Raw genomic sequence first — 14,317 nt, forward strand, 5'->3', positions numbered from 1 at the left:
ATTCCCTCCCTTTACACCCTCTCCCTAAACATAAACCCATTTACAAAAATAGTCACATATAAGAGAGTAAACAACCTGTGAATTAAAAGAAAAGGTGATAGCTTCACAGCACAGATTTCTGTAAAAACAAAGACAGGTGTGGGAGTCAAAACATACACAGCAGTGACATTTACTATTAAGTGTCACGTGTTGAATTTACATAAAAATTTAACTTCCCTCCCCCGCCTTTCCACTGGCTCCTGTATTCTGAGTAGCCACTCCACTCTGCTCTCCAGCAGCTTCAGCTGGTTGCGCAAACAGAAACCTCCTACTGGTGCTGCTTCTCTGGTTTCTTGAGTTCCAGTTTCTGACCAGGGGTCCCTGTCTTGTTATAGGCACTGACCTTAAGTATACATTTGTAAAAACAGTCAGTTTGGCATAGACCTCCTGTGGGAGTCCTGTTGACACAAATACATCATCATCACAGGCTGTAAACAATTGATCACAAAATGGGATATCCTTTGTTTTTCTGTTTTCCTTTTTTTTTTTACTTTTTACTTTCCCTGATATCTTTCCCTTTGTCTTCCTTTTCTGATTTGTCTTTTTCATATTTCTCTTTCTCTGGTTTGGTCACACTATCATAGGAAGGTGGGGAAGTGGTGGATGGTGTCACGTCGGTTTTCTCCGGGGTTGAGTTCTCGTTCAGTTTATCCACGAGGATGTCTTCTTTGATAGGTGTCCCTTCGCCTTCTTTGCCTTTGTCTTTCTTATAAATAGACGAGACCTTTTTAACCTTCTGCTTCAGGAGGTAGCGTCTGTATGCTCTCTGGATGACGATAGCAGACACCTCCTCTTGCTTGCGTTTCAGAGTGGTTGTGATGGGCTCGTAAGAGACCTTGGAGGGGTTCGAGGCCATGAATCGCTCTTCCATCTGTATTCGAAGGGCGTCCATCTCTCCACTCTCCCCCAGAACACGCTTTGTAAAAGCAAACAAGATGTCGAGGCAGTGGATCCGGTCTCCACTCACCATGGGCAGGTCCATGGCAATGAGCTGGACTTTGTTGGGTTTTGCTATGAGAAGGGGAGGATCCAGGGCAGCTGCAAAATCAGACAGCTTGGCGAATTCTATGAACTGGGTCGCATCCGGATCGAACTTCTCCCAAACTTCATAGAACATCTCAAAGTCATCCTCGCTCAGGGGCTCTGCGCTTTCTTCCGTGGCCACGCTGAAGTTCTCCAGGATGACAGCGATGTACATGTTCACCACCACCAGGAAGGAGATGATGATGTAGCTGACAAAAAAGAAAATCCCAACGGATGGGTTCCCGCAGTCTCCCTTCACTGAGCTTCCTGGGTGATCTTTTTCAGGGTCACAGTCTGGGGGTCCACTGTTAAGAATCGGGGCTAGCAACCCATCCCAGCCCGCAGACGTGGTGATTTGGAACAGGCAAATCATGCTGTTGCCAAACGTCTCAAAGTTGAACATGTCATCGATTCCAACTTCCCTTTTCACGTAGGCGAAGTTGGACATCCCGAAGATGGCGTAGATGAACATGACAAGGAAGAGCAGGAGGCCGATGTTGAACAAGGCAGGAAGGGACATCATCAGAGCGAAGAGCAGCGTGCGGATCCCCTTGGCCCCTTTGATGAGACGAAGGATTCGGCCAATCCGGGCAAGGCGGATCACGCGGAACAGGGTGGGGGACACGAAGTATTTTTCTATCAACTCAGCTAGAAACATTCCTGTGGGAAACCAAAAAAGCAAATAAAATAGTGTTAATAATATCAGTGAACAAATATTTGCATCATCAGTATTATCTCATTTTACAAAATAGGGACATTAGAATCACACATACATATTTATCAGATGTACTCATGCAAATAATCTGTGATTCTTGTTCATTAAAATGAAGTTGCTGTGGTTGGTGTTGAATCATTAAGACAGTTATGCAAATGAAGGTCACTTTACCTTATTCAAATACCTTCTATCAAGAAGTGATTCAATCATTAAGGGTTTAAGGTGTCGCAAAGAATACAGTGGCCAAGTTCAGAAATGCATGGATACTTTTAACACATAGTCATATTATGTGCCTAAGAACTATGAGCTGAAGGACGTGATTTTCTGTCAGTTGTGGGGCTTGAACTCAGGACCTGGGTGCTGTTCCATGAGCTCTTCTGCTCAAGGCTGGCCTTCTACCACTTTGAGCCACAACTCCACTTCCAGTGTTTGGAGATAAGAGTTTAGGGGACTTTCTTGCTAGGCTGGCTTAGAACCATAATCCTCCGATTTCAGCCTCCTTGAGCAGTTAGGGTTACAAGCATGAGTCAATAGCGCACGGCCATTAGGTGTTCTTGATGACTCTCAATCCTTCTGACATAATTGTGATCTATTTTATTGGAGAGCAGGCAGAATTATGAATAGGGGAAAATATAGGCACACCAGGAACGGAATCCTAGATCTTGTCTTAATGCCATCCTTTTGCTTCTATTAAACTTACATTTATTTCTCCTCCATAATTTCTTCTAACACTTATCATTGTGGTGAAAACACTGAAGTTCTTCCTTCTAACTTTAAAAAGTATTCAATACAGTCGTGTTGTCTACAATCAACCTACAGTACAGTAGCACACTAGAACTTCTTGCTCCTGCCTCACTAAAATTCAATCCCTACTAATCAACCTCTCCCCTCCCTCCCTCCCATAGAGGTCCTCAGCATCTGAAAGCACCATTCTGCTCTTTATGTGAGTGAGACATTCCCCATCTCCTAATTAGTTTATTACTACCCCATCACATTGTTGCGTCGGACAAATGGAGTGACATATTGTTAAAATATAGATAAAGTAGTGTAACTATTGACACAGCACAGCTCAGAGTTGTTGTGATTTGTTGCCAGATAAACTAAAAAAGAACACATCACATGGATTCTTTAGCTTCCCAGTGCACATAAAAGATCATGTTTTAGAGAATATGCACTGAATTTTATGAAAATTGAAAAAGGGGAGAGATTGAGAGAGAATAATGAAAGGGGTGACCTTGATCAAGGTTCATTATATTCATACATTACTTTGTTGAATGGCAACTCCTTTGTACAATTACTTAAAGATAAAAATAAAATTATGATAACGTCTGAGCTGTTGCAAACATGGTGCCAATAAATTTGCTCAATGCAAGGTTGCTACAGACCTTCATATCTGGAAAGTGCAAAAAAATTAAAAAGTTGCCCGGCATAGTATTTTTCCTTCTATGTGCATGTTATTTTCTTGCTGTCTCCTCCAACAAACTCAGAGTATAGTTCAGAGATAGAGCACTGGTCTAACATGAGGTAAAGTCTCTGAGTTCAATTCCCAGAACCACTAATAAACAAACAAACAGAAGACCAAAGCTGATGTTTAAATCTACTTATATTTACTTTCAGTATTTAATGTTCTAAGCACAAGTGCTTCATATATTTTTTATGACAATGAATTGGTTTTAGATTTGTGAATACCATATCTCCCCTTAAAAAGGAATACTACAAACTATAAAAGCATCTGAACTCAATATGAAAACAAGAAGCTTATATTGTCATATATATATATATATATATATATATTACTCCATTTATCTGGGAAATCATGTTTTTGAATTGACTTCTAATAATATATGTATTTGTTTGTGTAAGTTGTTTAATCAAAAAAGTATTATACCACAAGAGTACTATGTACAAGAATATGGCCAAGTGCTTGTGGCTCACATGTGTAATCCTTACTGCTCAGAAGGCTGAGATCTGAGGATCACGGTTTGAAGCAAGCCCAGGCAGGAAAGTCTTATGTGCAATTAACTACCAGAAAATTGGAAGTGGTGCTATGGCTCAAAGTGGTAGAATGCTAGCCTTGAGTGAAAGAGCTCAGAGACAGCTCCCAGGCCCTGAGTTCAAGCCCCATGACCAACAACAACAAAAAAGAATATGCAAAAGTTGCATTTACTGTCATTTGAAGTGAGAAAAGATGAATAAAAGCTGAGAAAATACTTTGAGAACACTGCTACATTCCGAGATGGAATTAGAAAAATGAAAATCCAAAGAACAGACATTGGACTTTTACTTGAAATTTGAGGATGAATGAGAAAGATTCATGAAAACTTCTCTAAACTTTTAAAACATTGATTTTCACTATCAAATTCCTTGAATTAAGTAAAAGCTCCTTTTCTTACCTACAATGGAGAGAATGACCACCACAAAATCAAAAATATTCCATCCGATGGTGAAGTAATAATACCGCAGGGATATGAGTTTCAACACACACTCTCCAGTGAACAGAACAATGAATACCAGGTTAATCCAGTATAGGATGTTGGTCATTTCTTGACTCTGGTCATCTGTCTCCACCATCATGGTGACCATGTTGAGGCAGATGAGGATCATGATGCTGATATCAAAGACTTGTTTGGTTACAAAATCAAAGACCATTCCTTGGAATTTGTTCTGGAAAAAAAAAACACAGACTTCCCACTTAAAAAGCATCAATGTACATAATTTGAACATAGCAATGTGAAAATGTACTCTTTAAAAACATTTCATGATTGTTTTATCCATGCCAGATAATTTTGTGTGCTGTTTTATCCAACAATGCACTTTGATGACAAAAAAATCTGATTTGGATTTTTGAACACAATGTCTGCTTCTGAAAAGAAATGTAACGAGATAGAAACATTTTCAACTACAAGGCAATGGAAGCTTACATGTCTGTGATTATGTATGTAAATAAACATATTCATTACTATGATTATGAAAGAGATATTTAAGAATGGAAAGTGCACAGTGTATGGTCAATAAATATTTGTAACTATATTTTTTTATTTCCTGTACTCAGGAATGGGTATTGATATTACCTTTTTAAGACTTAACCAAAATATTTTTTCCTCTTTATTTTGTTTCTGATTTCACATTCTCTCATCAAAACCACAACATCTTAAATCTGTCATAAAGCTTATGACAGGCATTTCAAAATGGTAGTTTAAGGCAAAGAATATTAGTAGGAAAACAAATAAATATGGATCAAATTCTGTATTTTATTTCATTGTTTATCCAAGTTCATTAGTTAGTTTTGACAATTCATGGATGTATGCTTGACTTTGATGTAGGTAAATCTATGTGGAGATTACATGAGGTAGATCTATTTTAGAATAATCATTTCATAAATTACAGATCACAGATGTTTTTCCTAATCAATTTATTTTAATTTTTGTGTCAGTCCCAGGGCTTGAATTTGTGGCTTGGGCACTGTCCCCCACCATTTTTGTTCAAGGCCACTTTGAGCCACAACTCCATTTCCAGCTTTCTGATAATTAATTGGAGATAAGAATCCCACAGACTTCTCTGCTTGGGATGGCTTCAAACCACAATCCTCAGATCTCAGCTTCCTAAATGGCTATGTGTGAGCTACCAGCACTCAATCTGAATTTTATCTATCTATCTATCTATCTATCTATCTATCTATCTATCTATCTATCTATCTATCTATCTATCTATCTATCTATCTATCTATCTATCTATTTTGTCGGTCGTGGGTCTTGAACTCTGTCAGTCATGGGTCTTGAACTCTGGGCCTGGATACTGTACCTCAGCTCTTCAACTGAGCCAAAGCATCGCTTCCGGCTTTCTGGTGGTTAATTGGAGATAAGAGTGTCATGGACTTTCCTGCCCCGGCCGGCTTTGAACCAGGATGCTCAGATCTCAGGCTCCTGAGTAGCTAGGATTACAGGCATAAGCCACTGGTGCCCCGCTCTGAATTTTATTTTTAAGGAGTAATTTGCCTTATGCCTTCTTTTGCAAACTGAAATTCTCACTTGTAAGCTGGGTCTGATCTCAGACCTGATCACCAACTTGTAGCTCCTTGTAGCTGCTTAAGATTATAAACATAATTAGTTCGCTTTTCTTTAGCATGATATTGTCCCACTTAAGGTTAGGGTAGTAGAGAAAATAAGAACTTTGGCCATTGTCTTTAAACAAAAGAGAAAACTCTGCAAATATGTTGCATTAGTGATTCTTTCAATTTGCAGAGTTGGAGAGAAAATTAGTAAATCTACTAATTAGGTCAATCAATCCTTAAAGTAGTCTATAAGCATCCACTATTTCCATGTGGTATATTTACATCCCATGTGGTGTAAATGTATTCAGATTGTTCTCTATAAAAATCTCAGTGTTATCAATTCTGTGTGAAACTACTAGCATTTAAAACTAAAACATCCATTTAGAAGCATCTTGTATGATAATATATAAACTGCATCATATTAAATAATTTAGACTTGATAAACACAAATATGATAACAAATATTTCAGTTATTCCTACGTCACAATATTAAGTAAAACCATCATGTTGCAAAAATCACAATAATTTTACTGTCAAGCAGTTTTGGCTGTGAAAGTGATAGCAAAGCTCTCACTGATGAAAAAATGTATATCATTCTTACAGCAGGCCGAGGAATGGGTTTTTGTGGTTTTTTTGAACCCAGTTTTTTCATTGCATTGTAGTATTTCTTCTGTTCTTCTGTCATAAAAATGTCTTGACCTCCAAAGTAAAGAAACAAAAGCAAAAAATAGTTAAAATCATGTTCTTTGCAAGCTATAAAATGCATTTAATAATCATGTGTAATTTGGCTTCCATTCTATTCTTATGTTGTTGAGATCTATATTATTGAAGCTGCATATGTTCAATATACAAAGTACACTATAACAGCCATATTTGCACAGGAAAATATAAAAATATCTAATCTCAATTACAAATTTCCTAAGGATCTTACAGGTATTAGATCTCAAAGTATTTTTTTTTATTTTTACACACACACATAAACACACACACACACACACACACACACACACACACACACACCAAAAAGGAAGAAAAAAAAAAGACTGCTTTTTAGCCAGGCACTGGTAGCTCATACCTGTAATCCTAGCTACTCAGGATCAAAGTATTTTTAAAATTTTATATTATTTGCTATGGCAAAAGTATTTTGGAGCATAAGGCAAACAGATATTTAGCTCATATTTCAGAGCAAAGATGAAGTTTTAATATACTTATCTTCTTTTTTTGTTGGTTGAAGTTATCTATGATGACACCAATAAAAAGATTCAAAGTAAAGAATGAACCAAAAATAATAAAGATGACAAAATAAAGATACATGTACAAATTGTCTTCATATTTGGGTTGTAATTCTACCTATAAAATCAGAGAAAAACAACGATTAGATTTATTGCTTGATAATGTACAGCAGTGAGTTTTCAATTCTCTGAATATGTCTTAATCACTGAAGAGCAAAGGAACCAAACACTGAATAGAAATTATGAGCCTTTACACCTAAAATGCTAGCTAAAGAATTCTGGAAGAATATTCATTGACTTGAGACAGTCATTCTGGTAGGTGTGTAAGTATTGTCTTATTTTGGTTCAGATTATCTGTCCTTGATGACTAATGCAAGTAGAGCCAGTAACTTTTGATAATTTTAGGGGACAAGTGGATTTTATCTGTTGTAATAGAACCTTCAAGGTTGTTTTTTTTTAAGCTAATGTACAAGAAGCTAAAGGGAAGTTGTTGATTAAGTCAGTAAAAAAAAAGAAACTTGAATGAATGAATTGACAAAGTAGGAAGCTATTGTAGAAAGTGGTGATGACTTACTATTTTTGTCAGATTTCAAAAACTCTTCACTATTTAAACTGTGCCAAGCCTCTTTGCTTCAATGGTAAATGCTATTAGTATCATACATGTAACATTGTTAGTTAGGATTCATGAGATAACCTAAGAAACCCCAAACCCTAGCAAGTAGCAATTAATGATAAATTATTATTATTGCTAAGGAAAAGCAGTAAATAGGATTCTTGGTACAGTGCAGTATTTATAATGTTCTCAGTCTCCATTTTGTGTGTCTGCCTCTGGGTGTCTGTCTCTGTGATTTTATGAAATGAAAAATAAACAAGGAATTTTCATCCAGAAAGTTGCTGCTGGTACTACATAGAAGTATTATTTGGAACTTAATTGCCATTCTCTGGTAAACCAGAAACCAATCACTTTTTCTAAAAGGTAATTTCCTTCCTTATAAGTAGTGAGGAATTAAATGAAATTAGAGAAACAGTTTCATGAATACTGATGTGTGTAAGGTAGATAATGAAAATTTCTGCTTTCTATCCACTTCCCAGAGGGAAATATTATTGATTCATTTGTTTGTTTTGCTTCTGGAATTCCCCCCTGCTGTTTGTCATATAATTCCTATCAGAAAGAAGATCTAAAGCTAAAGTGAATCTATTACAGATGAAGAAAGTTGCCTGGAGGCTTAGTATATACAAATGATCAGAATTATCAAAGCTGAAAAAACCAACTTCTGATTTTGAAAATACAGTTAATAAAGATTAAGTGACAAATTTTTATGCTTAAAATTAAAAAAAGTAAAAAAAGCCTTCATTGTGTAGATAATATTTTAATAAAACTTTTAAAGAAATAATAGAGCAAATATTTTATTTTTTAAATATAAACTGATCTGCGATTTAATTTTATGGACAATATCATTTAATCATAATACTGTGGAAATACTTACTTGATCAAATTAAATATTTCCCTACAAAGAAAGACTTACATTTCGAGAGTCAACAGCTGCATACATAATATCCATCCATCCCTTAAAAGTGGCCTGTAAAAAATCATATTATTTAATTTACTCCCATACAATAATTTCAAAAAATAGATTATCAGAGTAAAAATGTAGAAAAATCTCTAGAATAAAACACTCTGGATGTTTTCACTACAAAGAAAGAATGAAGATTTGTGGAAAAACATATTCAGATCTAAACATTGCACAGTTCATACATGCATAAAACATCATATTGAAATCTTCAAATTATGTCAGTGAAGAAGGCAAGTTTCACTATAATTAGGATTCAGTCAAATACACACGTAAAATAGTTCAAACTTGATATTTAACTCTTTGGGCAACGTATCATAGCCCAAAGTTAAAATGAAAACATTTTAACTTTCTATTTTCCTGTGACACCTTCACTTAATCTCAGCCCAAAAGCTGAGATTATGATACAGTCAATAAAATCTTTAAATGCATGTTTGATATCTATAATTAAAATTCTATCATAAAAGCAGCATCAGTAACATTTGCCCCTCATGTAATTCTAGAAGTATATATAACATAAATTTCACAAATAGAATACAAACATAAGTTCTACCGTATGCCTCATTATTTGATCATTTATTTATTTATTTATTTATTTATGTCGGTCATGGGGCCTGAACTCTGGGCCTGGGCGTTGTCCCTCAGCTCTTCAGCTCAAGGCTAGCGCTCTACCACTTGAGCCCCAGTGGCACTTCCAGCTTTTTTTTTCTTCTGCTTATGTGGTGCTGAGGAATCAACCCCAGGGCCACATGCATGCAAGGCAAGCGCTCTACCACTAAGCCACCTTCCCAGCCCCTATTTTATCATTTTTTGTGTAAATTATTGCATCTATAATATATTCTAAAAGTTATATTCATATGTTTTAATTGCTTTATAGTTATGATATGCAGTATATTTTGAAATATATATGCACTATGAAGTGGCTAACTAATGATAATTAACATATACCCTGCCTCACACATATTTTTGTATTGAAAACACTTAAAATTTGCTCTAAAATTTGATTTACAACTAAGCTGAAAATCAATTGCTAATTATTAATTACAGTTACCATAATGTACCATAGATCTCTAGAATTTATTTTTCCTTCTAACTAAAATGTGTCTTTTGATCAACATCTTTCCTCTTATACACATCAGGTCTTTGTCTCAGTGATTTGATTTCACATGTGAGATCATGTGATATTTCCTTCTTGTGCCTGGCTTATTTACTTTATATAATGTTTTCCAGGTTCATCCATCTTGTTGCAAATGACAGGATTTTGTTCTTTATGTTAAAAGATTGAATATTATGCCATTGTTTATATATGCCACATGTAAAAAATACATTCATTCACTGATCGACAGATACATTGATTTCATAGCTAGCTAATGGAAATAATACTAGTTAATATCAGCATATTTTTATGTGTAATGTGAAATCAGTATGAGGAAAAGAAGAATGCATTTCTTTTATATATAGGCCTAATACTGGGATTACTGGAACACATGGTAGTTCTTTCATAATTTCTTGAGGAATTGTCATACCATTTTTCTATTTGTTATAGAGATTAACCTTTCTCCGGATGGCTACATTAATTTACATCTTCATAACACTGTGCAATATTCTTTTTTCCCAGTCTTACCAACATTCTTTGCCATTCTTCTTTTTTGATAATATTCATGCTAAGGAGCAAGAAGTGTTAATTTATTATGAGAAAGAAGAACTTTTAATTATAATAACAGAGAGTAATGAAATGGTTACTTACTACTTGAAGCAGAGAAAGATATCCAAGTCCAACGTTATCAAAGTTTACTTTCACGTTTTTCCACCTGGCAGTTTGATTGCTGTCTATGAGTGCTTTACATTCACTGTAGTTGTTGACCACACTTACATCAAACATCTCTCCAGTGGTATAATTAATGCAATGATAAAACTTGCCAGCAAAGAGATTCACTCCCATGATACTGAATATTAGCCAAAAGATCAGGCAGACCAGAAGGACATTCATTATGGATGGAATGGCTCCCAAAAGAGCGTTTACAACCACCTGGCACAAAATGGGCAAGGGGAGGGGGAAGGGAAAGTAACTGAAAAACCAACGAGAGATACTTATTTGTACTTACATTTTATTAACAGAGTGGTGGCCATGTTATAGAAAATATATCTGTATTTCTTGATTTTGAATTTTGTGTGGAAATGTTTTGTAGCTCAAAGTAAAAATATTGAAATGATAATTCAGGAGATAAAAATGAGTTTTATAGGATGCTTTCGACAGTATAAACATTGCTACATATAAACTTAACATATTTTTTAGATCAAGGGATTGAACTAATTTAACATATAATAGATGATTAAGACGATTGAACTAATTAAGATGTGACAGTGACATGGGTATAAAATAGAACCATTTGGCTGCTAAATTCAACAGAGAAAATATGGCAGTTATTTCCATATTAAAAGTTTGGCACCCTTTTGTTCATTTAATTTTTGTAGAAAAAATTCTACAAAAACAGTGACTAGAAATTTGTAAGATAAAGAGAATTTAACAAGTAAGTAACCATACATAGATGATTACATATAAACACACCTACATGCACCTCATTCATCTCTGGTGGTATTTGCCATATTCAGATGAAGTCTAAGTCACTATTTCCTCTTTAAAAATATTTAAATGTATTTTATTGTATCATAATTGTGAGGCATGTACTACATATAATCAAATATATAACAATAGAGCATATAGTCAAAAAATTTAAAAAACCAAACTTACTAAACTCTTAAAAAAGCATATAGTACTTTTTCTTTAAGTCACTATTTTCAAATCTCACAAATTTTTTCTGAAAGATCTTTTTGAACTGCTTAAACCACAGAGACAGGGCATGGTCATTTTCTAGGTGGTGAGGGCATGCGGGCTCATGTTTTATGCCCCAGTGGAAGGCAAATGTCAATACACATTCTTTTCTGTTTCTTTCTGACACTTTTCTAAGTGAGTATTGGATTTCTACAGTTGACCTACTTTTTAGTCATCACCATCTGCATTTGAAAGTTAAAAGGGTAGATTCATAGTTCAAAAGTCTCAAAATGTGTTTCATTTAACAGTGAAGAACGATGAGTCATAAGTTGGTAGTTTTGAGTCACAGAAATTATGATTTCCTGTCCATTTATAAATGAAAAAGATAACTCTTGATTTACATCCACAGTGTACACACATACTAGATAATTTCCACTGTGTGAAAATCCAGTTAATTAGAAACAGGCATTATCTGTGCATATGAATATATAGACTCATGATAACAGATAGGATTACAGATGTCTGATAAGTATTATATTGCTTGGTGATTGGTTTTGTGTATATGGGTGTAACAAGTTCTCCACGGATCTGTCATTTCTAAGGTACAAAGCATCTGGCTGTTCACAACTATAAATCTAGTAAATGCTTAACCCTTTGATCTTACCCTCATTCCTTCAAACCGGGATAAAGCTCTCAGTGGTCTCAGAGCTCTTAGTGTCCTGAGCGATTTGATGGCACCAAGTTCTGAGTAGCCCAAGGCATTTGCAGTTAAGCTGACCAATGAAACCTGTGCACACAAATCATAACAAATAAATCACATGGCTATCATCTCATTTGCAGTTAAGCTGCAGATGCGAAATCTATACAGGAAAAGTCAAACAATTTCATTTACAAACAACAATGTCCATTCAGTTCAACCTTGCTCTACGCACTAAAACAGGAGTTCTCAAACTTCAGTGAGTTTCTACATCATCTAGGGAGTTTATTAAAAAGACTAGTAGCTGGCTGAGTCTGATTTAATCAGCTTGAGCTAAGACCAGAGAATGTGTATTATGTTTCCAAGTAAGGTGAATCACATTGATTCATAACCTACATTTGGAGAAGCATCAATTATTAGGTCAAACAAAATTTGTGAATTAAAAGGAAGAAAAAACAAACAACTACAAATGAAAAAAAAGGAGGAAAAACAGATTTTAGTGTAGTAAAAATTATAAGGATGTTTTCTTCAGTTATACATACAGGTGACTAATTCAGTTGATTAAAATTCTCATCACTCAACTTAAAAATGCAAGATAAAAAAACTGTCACAGTTGGCACTGGTAGCTGAATTTTCTTTAAAAAGAGATTTTAAAAATTCATTAAAATTACACAATCTAAGAAAAGGCACTTTTTTTCTAATGTACTCAAGAATTGCAAATGCATATTAACAGAGATAAATGAGTAATATAGCTTTAAAGGTATGCTATTTGTAAATATTTAAAAAATTTAATAAGTGAGGTACATAGAAAATGGTTTAAAAACTTGGTTTATTTAAATTAATTTTACACGTGTTCTGAAAGTTTAGAAAAAATTATATATTTATCTTTTTTTATTAAATATTTTTATTGTAAAGATACTGTACAGAGGGTTACAATTACATGAGTAAGGTGATGAGTGCATTTTCTATTGAGCATTGTTACCCTACACATTTATTTATCGTAAGTGCTTTATTTAGGTTTTCCACATTTTAAAGTCTTAAGTTTTGTAGTCTCTTCATGAATACTTGAAGAGTATGACTGTGAAAATTTTATGCAAGTAAGACAAGGGCATTGACAGTATTTTACCTTCTCTGAAGACAATATAAAAAAGATATACATTAAAGGATGAAAAGTAAAAGTTAAACATAGAAAAATAAACAGACTCGTCACATGAGTAAATGAAATGGTAAAATATGCCATTTTATGTAACTCATGTAGCTAGACTTGAAAAGAAAATGCATTCCATTCCCTTTCTCTCCCTTCCCCTAACTCCTTTTGTTCCTCCTTTTTCCTCCTCTCTTCTCCCATCTCTTTCTTTCTGCTCCCCTTCCCTCCTTTCCCTTCCCTTCTTCTTCCCTTCTCTCCCTTCCCCTTTCCTATCCTTCTTCCCTGACACTGCAAAAGTATTCGAACTGGTCTTTTCCTTTTATTTATTTTATTTCACTTTATTGTAAAGGTGATGTATAGAGAGGTTATGGTTGCATAAGTAATGATACATTTCTTGTCACACATTGTTACCCAATCCCTTGTTTTTCTCCCACTTTCCCTCCCCCTGACTCACTGCTCCCAAGTTGTAAAGTTCATTTCCAACATATTGTCTTGTGAGTGTCGCTGTTGCATTGTTCCCCCTTGGTCCTTTCTCTCCCCTTTGCTTCCCCAAGTCAGATAAGTGTGTATATAAGACACAGGATATCAAAATAAAAATAGTGACAAAAGGGTATAAACCAAAGGAAACAAATGAAAGAAAAAATAACTTTACACAAAAACCCCCACAAATTTTTTTAAAAAACACAAAATATAAAACTTCTTATTTCCAAGTTTTGGGGTTCATTTCGAATAACATAATTTTTTTTTGGGTCCGGTCGTTGGGCCTGAACTCTGGGCCTAGGCGCTGTCCCTCAGCTCTTCAGCTCAAGGCTAGCGCTCTACCACTTGAGCCACAGCGCCACTTCCGGCATTTTTTCTTTTTGCTTATGTGGTGCTGAGGAATCGAACCCAGGGCCTCAGGCATGCAAGGCAAGCGCTCTACCACTGAGCCACCTTCCCAGCCCCTCAAATAACATAATTTTCTATGGTCATATAGTAATACCCTTTCATTTCCATCATTCTTATACGCTTTCCTTCCTAAAAGTTCAGGCTAGTCTTAGCTTTTCTCTATAAGTAATTCTTCAATGGC

The 14,317-nt window shown here is 35.1% G+C and overlaps 1 protein-coding gene across 14 annotated transcripts in view; it reads right to left on the reverse strand.

The window, feature by feature from the left end:
* Positions 1-526: 526 nt before the first annotated feature.
* The window catches only part of LOC122120067 (sodium channel protein type 2 subunit alpha), an 83,288-nt gene continuing 69,497 nt past the window's right edge, over positions 527-14,317 (reverse strand). For 6 of the 14 annotated variants that reach the window (XM_042694102.1, XM_042694100.1, XM_042694097.1 and 3 more), the window contains exons 20-26: positions 12,069-12,191; positions 10,379-10,660; positions 8,583-8,640; positions 7,041-7,174; positions 6,430-6,534; positions 4,171-4,441; positions 527-1,722 (exon numbers count right to left, since the gene is read on the reverse strand). In XM_042694102.1, coding sequence (XP_042550036.1) covers positions 527-1,722; positions 4,171-4,441; positions 6,430-6,534; positions 7,041-7,174; positions 8,583-8,640; positions 10,379-10,660; positions 12,069-12,191 — 2,169 coding nt within the window. Of the gene's footprint in view, positions 1,723-4,170; positions 4,442-6,429; positions 6,535-7,040; positions 7,179-8,582; positions 8,641-10,378; positions 10,661-12,068; positions 12,192-14,317 lie in introns of all 14 variants that reach the window. The other 8 variants (XM_042694096.1, XM_042694092.1, XM_042694098.1 and 5 more) reach the window with 2 other exon arrangements.

The sequence above is a fragment of the Dipodomys spectabilis genome, unplaced genomic scaffold, assembly GCF_019054845.1.
Source record: "Dipodomys spectabilis isolate Male_0828 unplaced genomic scaffold, ASM1905484v1 ptg000174l, whole genome shotgun sequence".
Taxonomy (NCBI): Eukaryota; Metazoa; Chordata; class Mammalia; order Rodentia; family Heteromyidae; genus Dipodomys; species Dipodomys spectabilis.